The sequence below is a fragment of the Capsicum annuum genome, chromosome 1 (assembly GCF_002878395.1).
Source record: "Capsicum annuum cultivar UCD-10X-F1 chromosome 1, UCD10Xv1.1, whole genome shotgun sequence".
Classification (NCBI taxonomy): domain Eukaryota; kingdom Viridiplantae; phylum Streptophyta; class Magnoliopsida; order Solanales; family Solanaceae; genus Capsicum; species Capsicum annuum.
Window position 1 is genome coordinate 159,037,270 of NC_061111.1, and position 21,836 is coordinate 159,059,105.

Genomic DNA, 21,836 nt, shown 5'->3' on the forward strand with positions numbered 1-21,836 from the left:
CGTTTTGTTGAATGAACTAGATGGAACTTGTAGTAAAATAGACAATATAGACAACAATTTCTCAATGGAACAAACTTCTTAAGAGAAACTTGTTTGCAACATGAATTTCCTTGTAATCATCCGGAGTACCAGTGTAACACTTTGCACTTGAAATGTCATTTTCCTGCAACGAAATCACAGAGTGCTTTCAATTATATGCTTCAACTTAAGCTCGTTTTTACATTGCTCTAATGCTGCCAAATTATTCTAAAAGTTAGATTATCATTATTTTTGAATCCTTCACTATTTCGTTTAGCATATGTTGGAACCTCACGATTAGCTGCCATATCATGTACGAAATGAATTAATTCGGTTTTCTGGTGGAATCTTCATGTTCATGACTTGTGGTAGGGTGATAAACTTAACCTTGGGAAGTGCCACCTAAGTTGTGCAAGGTCGCAAAACGTTTATTCTCAGGTATTTCACCTTGATTATAGTGGTGAAACAATTTTTATGATTTCTCAATGCTGCGCTGCTCTAGGAAATTACACGTATGTTTACCAATGTGTTTAAAGTAAGTTTAACACTTCTGCAACTCTATGACATTATATAGAGTGAGAAATATGCTAAAGTATACCTGCTTTTTGTTTTGGTAAGTCCTCTTAAATGACTTTGTTGCTCTATTATAATTTCACTTTGATTATTAATTCTTTTGCTTGCTGTTACCTCGTGAGTCTGATATCAGAGAAATGATTCCTGAGCTGAACTTGTGCCTGAGCTGCAGCACAGTTTGCCATTACCACTTTGATCTGACTGATAAGAATTGCCAATTTGAATTGATTAGTGGAGGAAGGGCATAAGAAGGAACATTTGATTGGTTATTGATCTAAATGTCTCGTTTCAATGGAGGTACGTGTAAATTGCTTGTGTGAGCTATATTTTCATGTTACATATTTTCTTATATTCATATTAAATTCTTGCGGGGAGTGAAAGATATACCATGAATATGATAAGCATAACACTTCATGAAAAGCTTTTGTGTTAGGCACTTAGTCTTTGGTGATCAATTGACTAACTTCCTCAGTTTAAGTTCAAAACTGATAATATTTGCAATTGTTGCTGATACAAGTTGAAACACATGGTTTCATCTATTTGGAATTACCGTCTCTCTATTTTTCTTTAAGGTGTTTAATAAGCCAATCCCTTGTCTTAACTAAGGTTGTTGGTCTGTGTTACTTGGGAGATCTGCTCTTTAGTTTCCTTTTCTCTTTATTAATAATTTCAACAACTGAAGAAGGTAAGTTTTGTTTTCACTTCTAACAAGATGACTGCTGCTGTATAACGTGTCAACTAAAGTGATGGTACCATTCAACTTAATACTGGGATAAACTGTATTACAGTCATATACTTCCTCAAAATCAAGATTTTTAATCTGACCTGACACTATCTGTGGATATCAATCTCTATAGCTGCTATATGCCTTAAAAGAGTTGTAAATCGAGTAGCTTTTTCTATATTCAAGATTTGGAACTTTTAAACTTAGGTAGGTTAGCAGATGGTGATGCCAAAGATGCAACACCCATCCGATTGCATAGTTACCATCACTAACAACAACTACGCAATTACTTCCACACAAGTTGGTGCCGGCTATATGAATCCTCACTTCTTCGTTTAATCTCATTACATATCCTCATTGTACTAATTGAAAAAAAGTGAAAAATAAGTTAAATAATGATAACAATAATAATATTAGAAGTAAAATTATTATGCTTTTATGCCATTATTTTATTTTTTGGATCCTCCTATATTGAATTCAACACATGTTGAACCAGGACATTAGTCGTCATATCAAGTAAGAAACTCAATATAGTTTGAATTCTCCCGTGGAATCTTGATATACAGTATTATGTGCTTCACTTTAATGTGACGCTGCCCATAACCTCCTGACATGCCATCAAAGTAAAATCTTCATCCGCAAGTAAGTATTTATCTTGATTCAAAGCTAATTTCCTTTTGCTCTGCAGATAGAGCTTGCACAAGCTTTTGAATTCTACTGTTGTTGCTACCAAAAGTCAATACATATGGTTAAAAACAGTTTAACCATGTTATGCTATAGAAGTATGGCTAGCTATTTCATTAAGATAGCATCTTAATAGCATTCAGGTTTTATGAGGTTTTAGTTTTAGCAAGTTCTCGAAAAGACTTGATACTTAACTTTCTTACTCCGTCCGCTGCGAATCTATAGATTAATGCTTTTGCTTCCTGCGCTTTTGAATTTATAGATTATGCCCTTGGTTGCTGTTGGTTTGCATGCTTGTACCAACAGCATGGTGAGACCAAGCTTAGAGTTTGAATTTATAGATTGTTAATCTCTTTAGTTTTGAAATTGTTCTATTTACGACATCTGCTAGAGGAATGGCCAAGAGAAATCCATTTAAATTAGGAGAGTACTCATCAAAGTGCCTAGAGTAGGTTAGTAGATGGTAAGACCAAATACTCGACTACCATCCTGATTGCATAAGTATCAGTGTAAGGGAAAATGTACCCTAAACCAAGGGTTCATCCAAGATGATAATGTACGATAACTAAATTCTGAATCATCATAGAGAATTAAGACTTAGATTAAAAGATAAAGAAGACAAATTTAAAGCTGAAGCAAGAGTAACAATTCATAGACTTAACTAGTAACAAGCCTTACTTCATTCATTTGCTTCTGCTTAAGCTTATTTTGGTATTGCTACTTGGCTAATGCTGCCAAGTTATGAAAATTAATAAGCTTTCCTGCCACTATTTTACTTTTTGAATCCTTGTATATTGAATTTAATACATGTTGAGCCAGGACATTGGTCGGCATATCAAGTAAGAATAACTGATTTAGCTTGATTCTCCTATGGAATCTTGACACACTGTATAATGCTCTTCACTTTTAATGTGGCGCTGAACGTAGCCTTCGGACATGCCATCAAAGTAAAATCTTCATTTGCAGGTCAGTATATCTTGATTTTAGTGGCTATTACAGTGTTGTTGCAGAAATTTAATATGTATGTTTTTAGAAAGTTTAACCATATTATCCTATGGAAGTTTGCTCGACTGTTTTACTATGATCCTGGTGGTGAACTATTTGGACACACTGTGTCATCTTAATAGTCATCAAAGTGCCTAGAGTTGGACTAAGATGATAATAAAGTAATGAAACTATGAGTCATATATAACAGAACTTTAAAGCATGAATAGAATTGCAACTAAATTATTTCAAATCAAAAATAGTAGCCACGCTAATGATACCACAATTTGTAAGACACAAAAATACTGCTGCAAAATGTACAGCACAAATTGAATCATGAGATATCAAAACTTCCTTCTATTCCAGCAGCGTCGTGTGGGAGCACACGTGTCTTTAGCAGGTTTAGGCATATCATGAAAGTCTACCATTATGATCCTTCTCTTGGATTCACTTTGCTCTGCCAACCTTTCCTCAAATTTCCTCTTGCTTGTTGCAAACTTTATCTCCGTGTCTCTGATGCTTTGTGTTTCTTTTCTCTGCATTGGTCTTGTAATTGCAATGCAGTTGCTCTGTTTCTTTGGTGAAAAATCAGGAGGAAGTTGTTTCTGATTAGGAGTAACTTGTACACGCTTGGTGGCCTCATTATTCATCTTCATCAACGGCGGCAACATGCTCTTCGATAAACCAGTGGTGCACTCTTTCTGTTCTTCTCTCTTGTTTTCTTCAATCTTCCTGAAACCATTGTCAGTCTGTTTCTTGAGTTGCTTGTCTCCGTCAAGCTGCTCCTCGAAAGAAAAATCAGAAACAAGTAGTTTTCCACGAGGACGAGGAGCAACTTGGGTGGGCATGTTCCTCTTTCGCGTTCCTTCTTTATCAGCATCTAGTTGTTTGTCGACCAAGTCAATCTCGGATCTCATAGTAGTAGTATTATGGGACTGTTGTCGTGTTCGTTGTTTTTCAGCCTCCAATTGCTTCTTGACCAAGTTAGTCTCGGAACTTTTCTTCAACTCTTCCATTGCGTTGCAATTGTTGTGTTTTTCCAGAGGAGCAACTTGTATACAACTGTTGATTTTCACTCTAAACTTCAACGACGGTTTCTGGTTTGTAGGCGCAGTAATCTGTTGTGTCTCTTCCTCAGGCTCTTTTTCTTCTTCGACCTTTGTGACTTCATCTTCATCACCAACACTGTCTCCTTCTTCTTCTTCTTCATCAAGAGTACTACTGCCATCATCTTCACTATATTCATCTCTATCGGGGTACAACAACATCTTTATAAGCTTGTTTTTACGCTTCTCAAACTGAACGGCATAATTGTATTGACCAACTAAGATAGCAACTTCAATCAAATGGAATATATCATCAGGCTTCTTCTCGATGGAGAACTCACTCAAGAACATTGCTTCTATGTCCATTGTTGTTAACGTATACTTTTTAGGAGGCTCTGAGATAGTAGTAATTTGTAGTACCCTTTTAACTGCCACATCTCTCATATATATAGGAAAATTTAGAAACTTTTTTACCCTTTTCCTAGACATGTTCGAAATTAACTTTTCTTACCTTACAAGTATTCAAGAAATGCAATTTTTTGTAATTCTTTTGTACCTCTTTTACTTTCTCTTCAAGTAAATCAAATTTTAGTAATTTCTTGTGCCCTTGTTACTTTTTCTCCAAGGAATGTAAATTTTAGTTTAGGTTAGGAAATGATTTTAATAACTTGTTCATAAATTTTTATTAGGTATTTAAATTAGCTAGATCAATATAAAATGTATAAAGAAGATTAAATTATTGAAAAATAACAACTGGACTTAAACAAAATATAATGTTTTTTTTTCCTTTGATTTAAACAATGAATACGCAAATAGAAGGCTTTTTATTGGTAAATTAGATATAACAATTCAGTTTAAACAATGAATACTCAAATAGAAGGCTTTTTATTGGTAAATTAGATATAACAATTCAGAGTTGCTAGTTGAGATAAGGTACGAGTAACCTCCCCCTCCCAAAATTACATTCGAAGTTTTTAATTACATTTTATATTTTTGTGCTTCTTTTACGCTCAAATGTAGGTGCGTGTCATCGATCGGTTCGGTTTGATTTTATGTATTATCGGTTCAGTATATCGGTTTTTGATTTTTAAATATGCTAAATCATTAAGATATTTTTTATCGATTCTTGATTTGTCGATTTTCATTCTTTAACGTCTCGATTTTCGGTTTAACCGATAAGAAAATTCTCATAAAATAGAAAAAGTAATAACTAACATGAAAAGAAACAGAATCTTAGTTGCAACCAAAATCTTACATGATGTGTTTTAATTTACAAGAATCTTCAAACTTGAACTAAATAATTGTTAGGAGAAATTATCGGTTTACCAATAACCAATAAGAAATAATCAAAATCGAATCAATAACTCAATAATTTATTTTATAATACCATTAAAAAACTGTTAACCAAATAACCCAATAAGAAAAAACCAAAACCGAACTAATAACCCAATAATTTATTTTATAATACCATTACAAAATAATTAACCAAATAACCCAATAACAATAAATCAATAACACTTTTATCAGTTCCGTTTACTGGTCGTTCGATTTTTGTACAACCCTATAAATGCCTTTCATGTCAACACGCCAGCAACGTCATCAAAAAGGAGCACAAAATATAAAAAAAATGAGTTTAACAGGTAATAGAATCCCCCGTAAAGTTTAAGTATATCATAATAACTTCTAGTATAGTTTTGGAGGTGGAGGTACTTGTGCCTTATTTCGATGCAAGTTAGTATATAATATTTTTACGACTTTAATTAGGAGATACATTTAGTGAAATAATATAACTAACTTATTTAATATCATCGTGAACAAGACATTAAGAGGAGTCTTAATTTATAATTCATCATATCATACAACGATAAATATCAGTCAAAAACTTTATTATATAAGTGTTTGCAATAAATTTTTGAGTACGAAAAATAAATTACAATTATAAACAGAATATGAAAACGTGGTCTTATTTATCAAGATTATGAGTATAATTTTTTGAATTCTCTTGGTTCCTCTTTCTTAATTTTTTTATGTAATTCAAGGATTGCAATTGAAGATTGATTGAAATCGTCTTATAAAATCAAATTTTGAATATGATATAATTTCGATGTCACAATTAGAGGCACGTCAAAAAGAGATTCAAATGGTAAAAAGCTAAAATGGCATGGAAAGGAACTTTTAAGGAAAATTATCAAATATTAGGGATGCGTATCAATTGGTTTGATTCAATTTTGTGTATTACTGATTCAGTTTAATGGTTCCGATTTGCAAGCATGCTAAACTGATAATCAAACCAATAAGATATTCATAATCTATGTCACACCCCCGATTTTTTGTGTATTACTGATTCAGTTTAATGGTTCCGATTTGCAAGCATGCTAAACTGATAATCAAACCAATAAGATATTCATAATCTATGTCACACCCCCGGTTTTTCACCGCATCCGACCCCGCTAGGGAGTTGGTTTTGGAGAAAACGATTTTTCCGATTAAAGTGACGTTTTGAAAAGGGATTACTTTACTTACAGAGTCGCCACTTGAAATTGAGTTTGGGTGTTCCAAGTCACCTTATTGAATCCCTATTCAAAAGGAAATGACTCTTCAATTTTTATTTTTTCGTTTGCGAACTAGAAATCCGGATAAGGAATTCTGTTGACCGAGGGGAAGGTGTTAGGCATCCCTCGAGTCCCGTGGTTCTAGCACGGTCTCTTTAATGACTTACGTCTGGCTCAAATTAAATTTTTTTTTTTTAGGATTTATAATATTTGTCAACCTAAAAGTTGTTTGCCTCCCGCTTTTAATTTATTTTGAAATTATTTATTATATTGATGTGTGGCTTACCGATAGTAGTACTTTTCGGCCTCACCACAAATTTTGGCACGTTTCTCGCGCCTTTACGGCATTTATAAATCGTCCCTATTTTCCTAATCTAAATAAGCACCTAATGGGTTTAAAACCTCCCCAACCCAATTCAATTGGCTTCAAATGGTAAATTAATTTAATTATGACGAATGGTCGGTAACAGAGCTTTCCAACTTCATCGTCAATTTTTGCTTGTATATTAAAACTTAATTTATTTGAGATTAAGAACCTAACTTGTTCTTTTATAAGTCCGCTTCCTTGCAAATGAGTTTTTCCTCTTTTTTTTTTTCGATCGCATTTATGATTATATATTTTAATATTTTTAAACGAAAAGGATTAGTCTTAGGCTTTAACGAACAACACTATATATAAGCCAAACAAAATTACTTAAAAGTAATTTAACATAATAGCATAATAAAGTTTAATTAATAAAATTACATTACCAAAGTTATCATAATAATGAAGTTAGCAACAAAACAAAAAAAAAAAGAAAATATGTAATCAACATAACAAATTTATTTATTAAAAAATGAAATAAAAAAAAATACTACTGTCCTCTTAAATCTTTTCTCAAAACTAAACTGTTGCTTTTGATTTTCTCTAGGTGATCTGCTATATTGAACCAAACTTGTACCAATTCTATAGTCTCAAAACTGTATGAAACAATTGTACCCTTCATCAACGTCATATACTAACAAACATAAATTCCATATCTAAAACAATTTTTGCATAGTAAGAAAAACTTGTATTAAAACATTCTACTCTTTTCTTTTGTACTATCAATTTCTTTCTTCCTTTTTTTTTTCGATTCTTTTTGCATGCATGCACGCATATAGGTCGAAGATTCTAGTTACAACGCAATAGTACTAATCGCATGTCAACCGAATACAACGTTACATCTTTTAACGCTAATGATCCTAACAACTATCTTATTTGGAAATTAATCAAATTTAGTTAACGTTACTTTGGAATAGCAAACTAGTTATAAATGGCGACATAAAGTAAACTATATAAAATAATAAATTGCACATAACGAATAATAGAAAAAGTCCTGAAAATAACTCTATTCATACTTCGATTCATAACCAAATTTACAAAAGTAATGGTATAGGAATTAAATAAAAACCTGTATGACGAACTAAATCGAAAGAGGAGCTCTTACGTCGAACCAAAAAGAAACTCAAACGGAGATCCTAAACTCCAAACCCTAATTTCTTTTCCTCTTCTCCTTTGATTTTTCTTTGTTTTTTTTTTTTCAATCTTTTTCTCTTCTGTTTTTTTTTTGTTTCTTGTTCTTGCCTTTTTTGTTTTTTTTTCCTCTTCTTTCCGGTTGTGCATGTGTGTGTTATATATAGTGTATGTGTTTGTGTCGTGTGTGTGTATTTGTGTCGTGTGTGTGTATTATGAAAAATGGGGGAGAGGTTTGTGAGAGTGGGGCTTGTGGGTGGTTTGGGAAGTTTAGGATTCCTTTTTTTTTTTATTATTATTATTATTTTTTTTTTATTATTATTATTATTTTTTATTTTTTTTAATTTTAATTTTAATTAATATTTTAAATAAAATAAAAAATAATAAAATCTATTTTAAAACTAACAAAATATAAGACTAGCTAGTCTTAGGAATATGGTTAAGAAATATTAATATCACAACATTCTTTATTAAAAATTAAAAGAAGAAACAAATATAATTTAGAAATTTTTTTATTTATTTATTTTTTCATTTTTTTTCTTTTTTTTTCTAAAAATAAATAAATAAACAAATAAAAACTAAAAAATGAAAGTAAAAACTTATTTAAAATGTGACTCTATTTTTGTAGTTTTTTTTTTTTTTCCAAAATTTTAAAATAAATTTAGTAAAAATAGATAAATTTAAAATATCTAATTTAGACCCTAAAACGAAATTGAACACTAAAATGGCAAAAACACTTAGGTTTGGTAAAAAATTAGGTGTTTACAATCTATTTTCGGTTAATCAATCTTAGATCATCAACGATTCATTTTTTCTATTTTACCAATAAGAAAACGATCCTTTTAAATTTTTTCTCTCTTGTTTTTGTGTGTGCGTGTGTGTATGTATGTACCATGCATAAAATCCACACAAGTTACAAGTAGATGCAAATTCAAATACGTTATTACTAAAACAAAATTGTTTATTCTATCTGTTTAAGTAGCAAGCTTGAAAGTAGCAACAAAAGTATCGATCTCTCAAAAAGAGAAAATAAGATCAAACCAAAATTTACACCGATGGATAGAACCCCACCAAGTTAACAACTTTATAAAGAAAGAACAACACTAAGACGAAAAACTATAAAATGCAAAACAAAAAATATTATAATAGGATAATCTAAGGCCACTATTATATAATTAGGGATAAAAATATGATTTTAATATAATTTTATTGGATTACTAATTTAATCATTAACTAAAATTGTACAATCAAAAATCGAATCATAGTCCAATAAAAAGAGACGACCATTTAAAGATTATTAACCCAATACCTCAAATGCCGATAAGACAATAACATTTTATCAATTTGATTTATTGATTCAATCAATTTTTGCACACCCACTATTAATGTATAATAGTCTTATTATACGTGTTCCACATATGTACTTCACCTCTAATCACATCAAATTTATCTTTTTAATCATAAATACCATCAAGATTTTAATGGATAGAAAAATTTTATACATAAACTTGTTTTTTTCTATGTATGATAGTTTGCAATTAGTTTTAAAATTTGTAAAATAAAGATAAAAATAAAAGTAAGAGACTTGAAAATCTCATAACACAACGAAGAGTATAAAAAGTTCCGGCAATCAAAAAAAATTCAAGTAGTTAACAAGTCAAAAAAAATTATTAACTACATGAAATTTGAAAAAAAAAAAAAGAAGGAAAGAATGATGATAATGAATCAAGAATATAATTTGAATTAAAATCCAAATAAGAACAAAACTAAAAGTAGAAGAAGCCGAATGTTTATGTTTCTTGTAAAGTTTGATTAAATATATTACTTATAGAATTGTAGACATTCTTTTTACATAAGGTAGAATTTTAATTGATTTAAAATTATTAAATATATAATTTCTTACCTAGATGAAATAAGGAAATTTTTAATTAATTTAAAACCTAAATAATCTATAGTATTGACTTAATTTTTTTAAGAAAATCCTAACCAACTTTGAATTTTAAAAAGAAATCCAAATAGAAGTCATTAAAAATAGTTTTGAAGAAAAAAAGTCATCACACGTACTATACCATATTCAGACAACTTATTAAAAATGAAAATTTATGTGGTTTGAGTGAAGTTTTAGTTTTAGTTGATTTTGGTTGTGTGTATGAAGAAATTTAATAATTAAGGAGTTTTAAAATAGTATATGGTAAAGAGTCTTAAAATATATGATAAGGATTCTAATTTCAACAAAATTCGTATAAGAAGAACAAATTTAATGAATTTTACAAATTTATAATTTTTTTATATATTAATAATAATTTAAGAAAAAAGTGAAAAGATAATTTTGTTTATTGCAAAGATTTTTAATGAAGGTCAAAAAGTTCAAATTACTTTAAAAAGACCTTCATATTTTTAATATATTATAGATATAGATTAATATATTATAGATTATAGATTATAGATATAGATATACATAGATTATAGATATAGATTATCAAATAAAAAAATCATTTATGGTGTGAAAGCTTTATTACACGCATGAAAAAACATATATAGTCATATTGTTGAGATGGACTCTATTTAAAACCTATTAGTTTTCAAATAGGAGTTTATTATATCCATTCACCTTTACTAATTATTTTACAAAATCCAAGTAAAGAAGAGATTTTTTTTTAACCAACAACATTACTTTATTAAAAAACGATTTTAAGAAGTTAAAAGCTGCAGAAGTATTTTTTACATTCCAACTAGAAAAACTGGAAACTCAAACTAACTGGTCTAATAATTCTCTACTTCTTCTCCATGGCATTTCACTTTTTTTAATACATAACTGCACACAGTCTTACATGATGAACTAAATTGCTTGAAATACTCCTCACACAAACATTTTCACAGTGATGGATGGGAAGGAAAGGCTAAGAACAAGTAGAGGGGAGGGTAATATCAGTTGAGGGTGCTTAAGTGGCATGCCATGTTACGCCCACCTTATCAAAATGTCAATGTCTAACGGGATTAGATGTTTGCCTTGAACAATCCTAACGAAGAAAAGGTATATATAAATCATTTAGGTGATGCTAGAAATACTTAATTAGAATTCAGAGCTTAAATGATGATTTTTTTCATCAAAATTGTCGAAGGTTAGCAAAAAAGGAAAAGAAACCAAATGGGGTAATGGCGCGTGCGAGGTTGAGCCACGACTTAGTATAATTCTTAACAAAGCCGTTAATTTTCTTTGAGAAGGCGTGACTGCAGGTTCCCCCCACCTCCCTCCCAAAATTATATCTGAAGCTTTTATTACATAACTAAATTTTATGGGAGTCCTATGATCCTTCTAAACATATTATTTCTTATTTTTTTGATCTTTTTGTGCTGAAATAATTGTCATGTCAGCACAAAAATAATTTGATACTTAGCAACAACGTCAGCAAAAGGAGCACAAAAATTAAAAAAATAAATAAATTTAGGGAGTAATAGAACTCTCATACAATTAAAGTATGTCATAGCAACTTCGGATAATAATTTTGGGGTTAGAAGTACTTGTGCCTTGTCTCGTTGCAAGTTAGTATATAATACTTTTATGATTTTAATTAGAAGATACATTTAGTGAAATAATATAACTAACTTATTTAATATCATTGGGAAGCAAGACGTTAAGAGGAGTCGTAATTTATAATTCATCATATCACAATGATAAATATCAACCAAAAATTTTATTATATTAGTGTTTGCAGCAAATTTGTGAGTACGAAAAATAAATTGCAATCATAAACAAAATATAAAAAAGTGATCTTATTTATCAAGATTCTGAGTACAATTCTGAATTTCCTTGGTTCCTCTCTTTTAAATTTTTTCATGTAATTCGAGGATTGTTATTGAAGATGGATTGAAATCGCCTTATAGCATTCAATTTTAAATATAATAAAATTTCAATGTCACAATTAGAGGCACGTTAAAAAAAAATTTAAAATGTTAAAAGCTAAAATGACATGGGAAAGGAACTTTTAAGGAAAGTTATCAAATATTAGGGATGCCTACCAATTGATTTGATTTGATTTTGCGTATTAGTGATTCAATTTATTGATTTTCAATTTGTAAGTACGCTAAACTGATAATCAAATCAATAAGATATTCATTATCGATTTTAGATCGTCAATGATTCATTTTTTCTATTTTACCAATAAGAAAATGATCCTTTAAAAAATTCTCTCTTTTTTTTTTTTTGTATGTGTATGTACGTATATACTACCTTCATGCATAAAATCCATACAAGTTACAAGTAGATGCAAATTCAAATACGTTATTACTAAAATAAAATTATTTATTCTATCTGGTTACGTAGTCTTAACCAAGCTTGAACGTAGCAACAAAAGTATCGATCTCTCAAAAAGAAAAAAAAAAAAAGATCAAATCAAAGTTTACACCGATGGATAGAATCCCTCTGAGTTAACAACTTTATAAAGGAGCAGCAGTAAGACGACAAAAAAAAAAAACTATAAAATGCAAAAGAAAAAAAATTATAATAGGATAATCTAATTAAGATCACTATTATATAATTAGGTATAAAAATATGAGTTTAATATAATTTTATTGAATTACTGATTTAATCATTAACTAAAATTGTACAATCAAAAATTGAATCATAGTCCAATAAAAAAAAATACACGACCATTTGAAGATTATTAACCCAATACACCAAATGCCGATAAGTCAATAATATTTTATCAATTTGATTTGTTGATTCAATCGGTTTTTACACACCCACTATTAATATATAATTATCAAATAAAAAAATTATTTATGGTGTGAAAACTTTATTACATGCATGAAAAAAAATTATATAGTCATATTGTTGAGATGAGATTTAAGGACACTTTAAAACCTATTAGATTTCAAATAGGAGTTTATTATATTCGTTCACCTTCGTTTGTTACTAATTATTTTACAAAATCCAAGTAAAGAAGAAATTTTTTTTTAACCAATAATATTACTTTATTAAAGAAGGATTTTAAGAATTTAAAATTTGGAGAAGTATTTTTGACAATTCAACTAGAAAAACAGAAAATTCAAACTAGTCTAACAATTCTCAAAATTGCTTGGAACACTCCTCACACAAACATTTTCACTGTGGTGGATGAGAAGTGGATGAGAAGGAAAGGCTAAGAACAAGTAGAGGGGAGGGTAACATCAGTTGGGGTGCTTAAGTGGCATGCCATGTTACGTCCATCTTATTAAAGTGTCATTATTCAACGGGTTTGGGTGTTCACCTTGAACAATCCTAACGAAGAAAGCATATATATGAATCATTTAGATGACGTTAGAGATACCTAATTAAAATCCGGAGCCTAAACGACAATTTTTTTTCATCAAAATTGTCGAAGGGTGACAAAAAGGGAAAAGAAACCAAACGGGTAATGGCCTGGGCAAGGTTGACCCACGACTTAGTATAATTCTTGACAAAGCCGTTAATTTTCTTTGAGACAGCGTGACAAGCAACACACTTGCAAGGCGTGACAAACAACACGACTTGTTATAATAATTTCAGAGTTGCTAGACGAGGTATGAGGTACCCCCTCAAAAACAAAAATTATTAAATTTTACGGGAGTTCTATGATCCTTCTAAACACACTTTTTTTATATTTTTGTGCTATTTCTGAAATGGTTGTCATGTTAGTACAAAAGGAGCACAAAAATAATTTGCCGCTTAGCAACAACGTCAGCAAAAACATGCACAAAAATACAGGAAGAACGAATTTAGGGGTAATAGAACTTCCATAAAATTTAAGTGTGTCATAACAACTTCGGATATAATTTCGAGGTTAGAGGTACTTGTGCCTCGTCTCGTTACAAGTTAGTATATTATACTTTTACGATTTAATTAGAAGATACATTTAGTGAAATAATACAACTAACTTGTTTAATATCATTGTTAAGCAAGACGTTAAGAGGAGTCTTAATTTATAACTCGTCATATCACAACGATAAATATCAACCAAAAACTTTATTATATTAGTGTTTACAATAAATTTTTGAGTATGAAAAATAAATTGCAATCATAAACAGAATATGAAAAAGTAATCTTATTTATCAAGATTATGAGTACAATTATGTGAATTCCCTTGATTCCTCTCTTTTAAATTTTTTCATGTAATTCGAGGACTGTTATTGAAGATGGATTGAAATCACCTTATAGAATCCAGTTTTCAATTTGATAAAATTTCAATGTCACAATTAGAGGCACGTTAAAAAAAATCAAATGTTAAAAAGCTAAAATGGCATGGGAAAGGAACTTTAAGGAAAGTTGTCAAATATTAGGGATGAATATCGATTAGTTTGATTCGATTTTGTGTATTATTGATTCAATTTATTAATTTTCGATTTGCAAGCACGCTAAACTGATAATCAAACCAATAAGATATTCATTATCGATTTTCGATTAATCAATTTTAGATCTTTAACAATTGATTTTTTCTATGTAACCAATAAGTGAATGATCCTTCAATCTCCTTGAAACCATAGAGTGCTTCTCGAAAGAAATTGTTTTACACGAGGAGGAGGAGCAACTTGGGTGGGCACATCCCTCTTTCTTAATCCCTACTTTCATGCATAAAAGTCTACACAAATTATGAATAAAAATAAATTAAAATAAGTTTTTATAAAAAAAAAAAGAAAAAAAATTGTTTTCTTTTTTTATTTAAGTAATAAACTTGAATATAGAAGCAATAGTAGCAATCTCTTAAAAAAAAAAAGATCAGATCAAAGATTAAAATGGTGCTGGGTAGAACCCCACAAAGTCAGCAACTTTATAAAGAAAACAACGTAGCACGAAGAATGTATATAAAATGCAATAAAAAAAAAGTATGTATTTAAAATTTAAGGTAACATAATTAAGGATATAAATATAATTTAATATAATTTTATTGAGTTATCAATTTAACAATTAACTAAAAAACTTTAAAATCGAAATCATAATCTAATAATTTTTTATAAAATCATATATAGACTGTTAACCCAATTACCTTATACCAATAAAACAATAACTTTTTTTTTGTTCGTTTTATCAGTTGAACCAATTTCCACACAACCCTATTGAATATAAAGTTATTAAAGAAATTAAGAATAAATTTATTTATGGTGTGAAAAACTTTATTGCATATATGAAAAAAAACATGATATAAAGTTATCTTTATTTATTCATGTTGGTGTAATATACCACAAATTATAATAATTACAATTGAATTAACAAAATGAAGAAAAATTAGATAATCTTCTTCTTGGCTGAGGCGCGGATTTCTCGCTCTCATTAAAGAGATTCAAGCCCACTGCGGCATGATCTACACCCATTCAGCAGTATATCTCTTGACTTGTCCCCTCCAGAATACAACAACTAATCAATGATGTACAACTCAAGCAACTCCGGATTAGTTGAAGAGTTCAAAGCTTCACCACAAGAACACTTTCCTTCAACATATATTTACTCTCTTTGTGTAGTGAATATAGTTAAAGACTTAGAATATTTTTATTTGTCTCAACTCTCTCTTTCATTACTACACATTATAATCTTTTTCACTTATCATATTTCCTTGTACATGCAATAACATGCAAGACCACCTCTATTTATAGGTGAGGTATTTATCCTTGTGTTGAATAAGAAGAATAAAGAGGGGTAGTAAAGAGGAAAGATCAATAGTCTTTAGGTTAGAGTTACAATAAAATAATGAGAGAAGTTACAAATAGAGGCGGAGCTAGCCTATTAAAGGGGGGTTAGATGAACCCCCTTCAACAGAAAATTATAGTATTAATACATGGTTAAAATGATTTTTATTTATATATTCTAGATGTTGAACCCCCTTCAATGAGTTTTTCTTTAGATTTTGAACCCCCTAAGCAAAAATTTTGACTCCCCTCTGGTTACAAATTACTAAAGGCCACATTCTACTATCATTAATAATTAGAGTAATGTGGATAGATAAATAATCTTATTGTTACATATGTTACATGCAACTAAAGACCATGGAGTTACAACAACTAATGGTCATATGAGCTACAAGATATAATGTGGTAGATTATGGACAAATAAAGTGTTAGAAGTTACAAGAGTTATCAAAATATAATGACACCAATAAATCATCGTCTGTTGCAACAAGTAAGCCATCTATCACAACAGGTTAAATTATCTATTATAATATGTCACTCATCAATTGGAATCACCTTCAAAGGTGTCTTAGTACCGTAACATCTATCCCAACAGATGTTTCATCTGTTGCAATAGATATATAGTCTGTTGCAACAGATGATTCACCTATTACAACAGATGACTCATCTATTGAAATCAGCTTCAGAAGCGTAACATGAATCCCAACAGGTAAGTAATTTGTTACGACTGATCACTTACCTATTGGAACAGATTACAAATCTGTTGGGATTCATTTATGGCACTATAAAATCACTATTAATTTTTTTTAACAAATAACTTTATTTAGATACCACTAATGGATGGATCAATAACAATAGGGGTGGATTGTCATAGTCAATGGATCGAGAAGAGCAATCGATATGTATGACATTAGAAGAATGGTGAAATGCTAGAGATGATAGCTATGATAGTCCAAAGTGATGTTTTGTATGATGATTTTGTGAACTTAATCATCCGCTATTGTGGATTAACTTGTCAATCGGAAGAACTTATCAGCAGCTACAACACAACTCCTTTGAAAATTAGAGGGTACTACCTTTCAAGATAACCGATCAGTTTCGGTTGCGTGCTTATCTTAGTAATTCATCCAGGCCGATGTTAAGGGTGTACGTGGTTGAAAAGATGAGAGAGAATGAAAACCAGAATGTAGAAGAAGAACAACAACAATATATCTTTGATGATAGGTTGGATGATCTAGACATGAATATTCTAGATGATGATCAAACACCTACGCCCATTGATGCGACCAATACGGTGGGCAGTTCTTCTCGATAGACACAGTCTGGAAATCTTCAAGACAAAGGGACCGACTTTTTCAATGGAATGTCATTCAAGGACAAGAATGAACTATCTACGACTTTTTTTATTTTTTTCTTGAAAAAAGATTTCAAAATAAAGAAGGTGATTAATTCGAGCAGTGTCTTTTGCTACAAATATGCTAATCCAAACTGTAATTAGTGGTTGAGAGTGGTGAAGTACGTAAGTTATGATATATTAGTCATTCATAAACATGAAAAGCATCACACATGTGGTTCGGAGCTGATACAAGTACGACTATGAAGATAGACATATGTGAGAGCGTAATGATCCCGATACTTGGAGTGTGAAAGTGAAGGACTTAAAACACACCAATCAGACCTTAATCTCACACTTGAAGTGTAAAGAGGATCCTTGGAACAGAACAAGACAACCCTACATTACACTTGAAGGGCGCCTATCTCTAAAAGGGCATTTTGAACATTTTAGCTTCTATTTTTGTAATGGCTATAAATAGAAACTTTTAGGGTTTCATTCACTAATTATTGATGATATTTTGTAAGTATTGAAATATATGGAACACAATTCCTCTCTTCTATGAGGCAAAACCCAAAACTAGGGACCTTTGGCCGAAACTAGAGTGTGGAATCACTCTTGTTGCATTATTGGCTTAATACGTTGTTGTTTAGAAGAGGTAAAGTCCCTCTTGTGTCAACGTAGGAGTTAGGTGCTTGTTGTGTGTAGTGTTAAGGGTCCAAGAGTCCACCAAATTCTTGGGTTATTAAGATTATACCATCTCTTGTCTAACTATCTATCCCATTTGTTTCATTGAAATCATGTAGTGTTGTTCTTATAATATTATTGTTCATCTTGTGTTCATTATTTTATTATTGTTAAATTAGTTAGGGTTGACTGCAAAAAGGTGTCAAACACCTAGATATATTGTCATTCTTGCATTGTATTCTTGAATTCGAGTGTGGTCTCCATTTGGTCCGCGGGTTATTGTGATTTTGTGGACTATTTAGAGTGTGTATTCATGTGTTCCTTGTTGTTCTTGTATCATTTGGTATCAAAGTATGTCTTGATCTTGTTCCTACAAGATTAATCTTGGGCTTGCTTGTTTAAAAAATAAAAAAAGTGTTAGAAGACTAAAAAATCAAAAAGAAGCAAATTTGTTCGTGTTTGTGTTTTTGGCCAAAATTGTGTTATTGTTGTGTCTTGACCGAGATTTTTACTTGTTTTGTTGCTAGTGTTAGTTTTCTTCATCTCTAACACTCTTGAGTCTAAATATAAATTTGAGCTTGAAATGTTGATCTTGTTATTGTGAACATAACTTGGCCGATTGTGTTGGCATTGTTATTGGGGCTTCACCTTTGGCTATGTATTAGTGACATTATTGATTAATGTGGACGTTAAAGTTGTTGTTCTTAAGCTTGGAAGTGAATGTTATTATAAATTGGTGGCCTAAGAACATTTTGTTGAAGTGTTGTAGTCTTGGTTGTGTGAGACATTTTTGTTGTGAGGTTGGCTATACGAAATTTGTTGGTGTTCTTGGAGATTATTGTTGTAGTTCTTGGTTTTGTTGTTGTTTTCTTGATATTCTTAACATCCTTCATATATTGTTGAAGATAAAGTGAACTAAATCTAAAAAGTAGAAGGAAAATGGTGTATTATTTGTTATTCTGAAAGACACTACAACCAACAAAGACATATCAATCAAATCTCAACCACTTTCCAACACTTTTCCATGATTTAAGGATCCATGTTTTAAGGAGAAGTACAAGAAAAAGTCAAGTCTTGAAAATTAAAAATTGAAAAAGGCTCCAAGGTTTATTTTTCCCTCCTAAAACAAAATTCCACCAATTCAAATTAAATTTTTGACCAAAACATAAACATTTGAGAATAACAATTCGTTTGAAAGACCGCAACCAATACGTGGCTACCACATCATCAAGTTACTATTCATGCATCAAATTTTGGCTTAAATTTCAGATTTCGTAGTTTCTGTTTGTTGTTCCTTAATTTCAATTTCGCCGGTTCCAATACTAATTGGCAAACTAGTACTCATCTACTAGATTGTTAGTTAGTCTTTGTGTTCGTTCATTCGTGTTAAGCATTTGTTGTGTTCTTTTCTCTTTTGTGAATTCGTTGTATCTTGTTGGTTCAAGTCCGTAAAAATTTTTTTTTGAGTCAATTCAAATGAAAATCTATTCCGACCAAGGAGTAAACTCACCCCTCGACTCATCACAACCTACAAGCCGACTTGCAACACTTGTAAAACCAAGTGTGAGATGATCAAAGTGTGTGAGAGTGTGGTAAGGATTTTATGAACTATTTGTTTTCTTTTTTTTTTCTTTTGTTTTGTAAGTTTGTTTTGTTTTAGGTATAATTACAATGGAACCCGCAACTTCAACCTCTCAACCCATGGACAAAAATGTCTCCAATGCCATTTTTGCCCTCCTTGACACTATGTCTTGAGACTTGGCTATGACAAATAAAAGGTTGGATCGTAGGGTAGGTCAAAGAGAGCAAGTGGTCTTCTCGGAGACACGTCAAAAGGAAGGTTGTAGATCATGTGAGCTACAAGGTAAAAATGCTATCCTATACACTCCTATGAACTTAGAATGTTGTGTTGTGGCTAATTGTAGCCAAATGGGTGTAGATGTGGTTTTACTTAAAGTAGAGGTGCTTGAGTCTTTTTTTTGTGATACTCTTGGTATTGTTAGGTCACATGAGGACCAAACTCTTCTTATAGGTACGCAAGCATTAGCTGATCCTTTAGATAACGAAATTGATTCTCCTCGTGAGAATGATTTGTGTCCATCTAGTGCTAGCACGTATAACTTGACTAAGGTTCCATTACCAAGTGATGAGAGTATTCCTCTTCACACACTAGTTGAACCTTGTGAAACTCAAGGTGAGTCTACGTTGGTGTATGAGTTACCAACAACTAGTGAGGGTGTGCAAAATGATCAACTGGATGACGATGATCTTGATTTTCTTGAATGTGTAAAAAACCCAAGTTGTGATTATCCTTGTGAAGACGATTTTGATTGTGATTCCTTATCTTTCCGTGATGGTTTGTATATATGTAGGGACTACTCTCTTGAAAGAAAAAGTATTGCATACCTAGAAATCCTATCTAATCCTTCGTGTGTTTCCTATGTTGAGCATACTAATGACAATGAACTTGAAATTAGTAAGTTCTTGCATAAGGACACCATAGTTGGATTTGAATCGTGTGCCACCTTTCTCTACCCTCTTTGTGCTCATGATATTTTCCATAGGGATATAGAGGGTATGCCTAATTTTGAGGACAACACCTTAGGGGAAAGTGAGAGTGGCCAAGACCTAAGTCCTTGGTTACTCCACCCCTTTGATCCCGATACCATCTTAGGGACGAAAAGGATTACCCTTGGCCTATTTTCCTTTTGTCTTGATACTTGTCCGGGCCACTTCTTTTGTAACATTCGTACTAATTTTTTCATGCTTAAAACAAAGGACCCGTGGCTATACTTCAAGTTTATTCTACCTCGGCATGGAATGTTGATATGTGTATTTTGTTAACCCTAACCCTTATGTCATGAGGATATGTGCTTGTTTTTGTTCTCTTGATTTTTCAAGGCATGGATTCGAGGTTGAATCCTTTTCAAGAAGGGAAAGATGATACAAGTATAACCAAAAAGATGGACGTATGTGAGAGCGTAATGAACCTGAGACTTGGTGTGTACAAATGAAGGACTTAAAATGCACCAACCCAAACTTAATATCGCACTTGAAGTGTAAAGAGGAGCCTTGGAACACAACAAGATAGACTTACATTACACTTGACGTGCGTTTATCTCTAGAGGGGTATTTTAGATATTTTATCTTCTATTTTTGTAATGGATATAAATAGAACCTTTTAGGGTTTCATTCACTAATTATTGATGATATTTTGTAAGTCTTGAAAGATATGGAACATAAGTCCTCTCTCCTTTGAGGCAAAACCCAAAACTAGGGGCCTTTGGCCGAAACTAGAGTGTGGAATCACTCTTATTGCATTGTTGGCTTGATATGTTGGAGTTTAGAGGAGGTAAAATTTCTGTTGTGTCAACGTAGGAGTTAGGTTTTTGTTGTGTGTGTATTATGGGTCCAAGAGTCCACCAAATTCTTGGGTTCTTAAGATCATACCATCACTTGTCTAACTATTTATCCCCTTTGTTTCATTGCAATCGTATAGTGTTGTTCTTGTGCTTTTGTAGCCGTATGTTTGTTGTTCTTATAATATTGTTGTTCATCTTGTGTTCATCATCTTATTTTTATTAACTTAGTTTGGCTTGGCTCCAAAAAGGTGTCAAACACCTAGATATATTGTCATTCTTGCATTGTATTCTTGAATCTGGGTGTGATCTCCATTTGGTCCACGGGTTGTTGTAATTTTATGGACTATTTGAAGTGTGTATTCATGTGTTCCTTGTTGTTCTTGTATTAGGAACACATCTCGGGCCAAAATCCTTACGCCACGGAAAAGGTCCTCGGTGAATATTTCAAGAGTTGTTTCCCCAATGGCAAAGGCTCTTTTACAAGGGTTATAGAGAATCAACTCCTTACGGAATTGGGTATCTTGGCCAGTTATTGGAAGATATATACGACCATGGGGATTGCCAAGGACTTGGTTAGGGGGACACACAAGCATGGGTATGCAGTCCTGGATGCCAACCGTTACATGATTGAGTCCATAAATCCTAGAAGTAAGACGACTTTGCATGTTGATGAAAATGAAAGATTCAAGTACTTTTTTGTATCCTATGGTACTTGGATTCAAGGTTTTCGATATTTGAGA

General features: G+C 31.4%; 1 protein-coding gene across 1 annotated transcript; it reads right to left on the bottom strand.

Moving 5' to 3' along the window:
• Positions 1-3,327: 3,327 nt before the first annotated feature.
• LOC124898415 (probable mediator of RNA polymerase II transcription subunit 26c) lies at positions 3,328-4,395 on the bottom strand. Its single transcript, XM_047412068.1, has one exon. It carries the CDS (start codon positions 4,393-4,395, stop codon positions 3,328-3,330), a length of 1,068 nt encoding a protein of 355 aa, XP_047268024.1.
• Between the last annotated feature and the right edge of the window lie 17,441 nt (positions 4,396-21,836).

Excerpts from the sequence above, each read along its gene's own strand:
- LOC124898415 (XM_047412068.1), bottom strand. The coding sequence starts at position 4,395 with ATGGACATAGAAGCAATGTTCTTGAGTGAGTTCTCCATCGAGAAGAAG.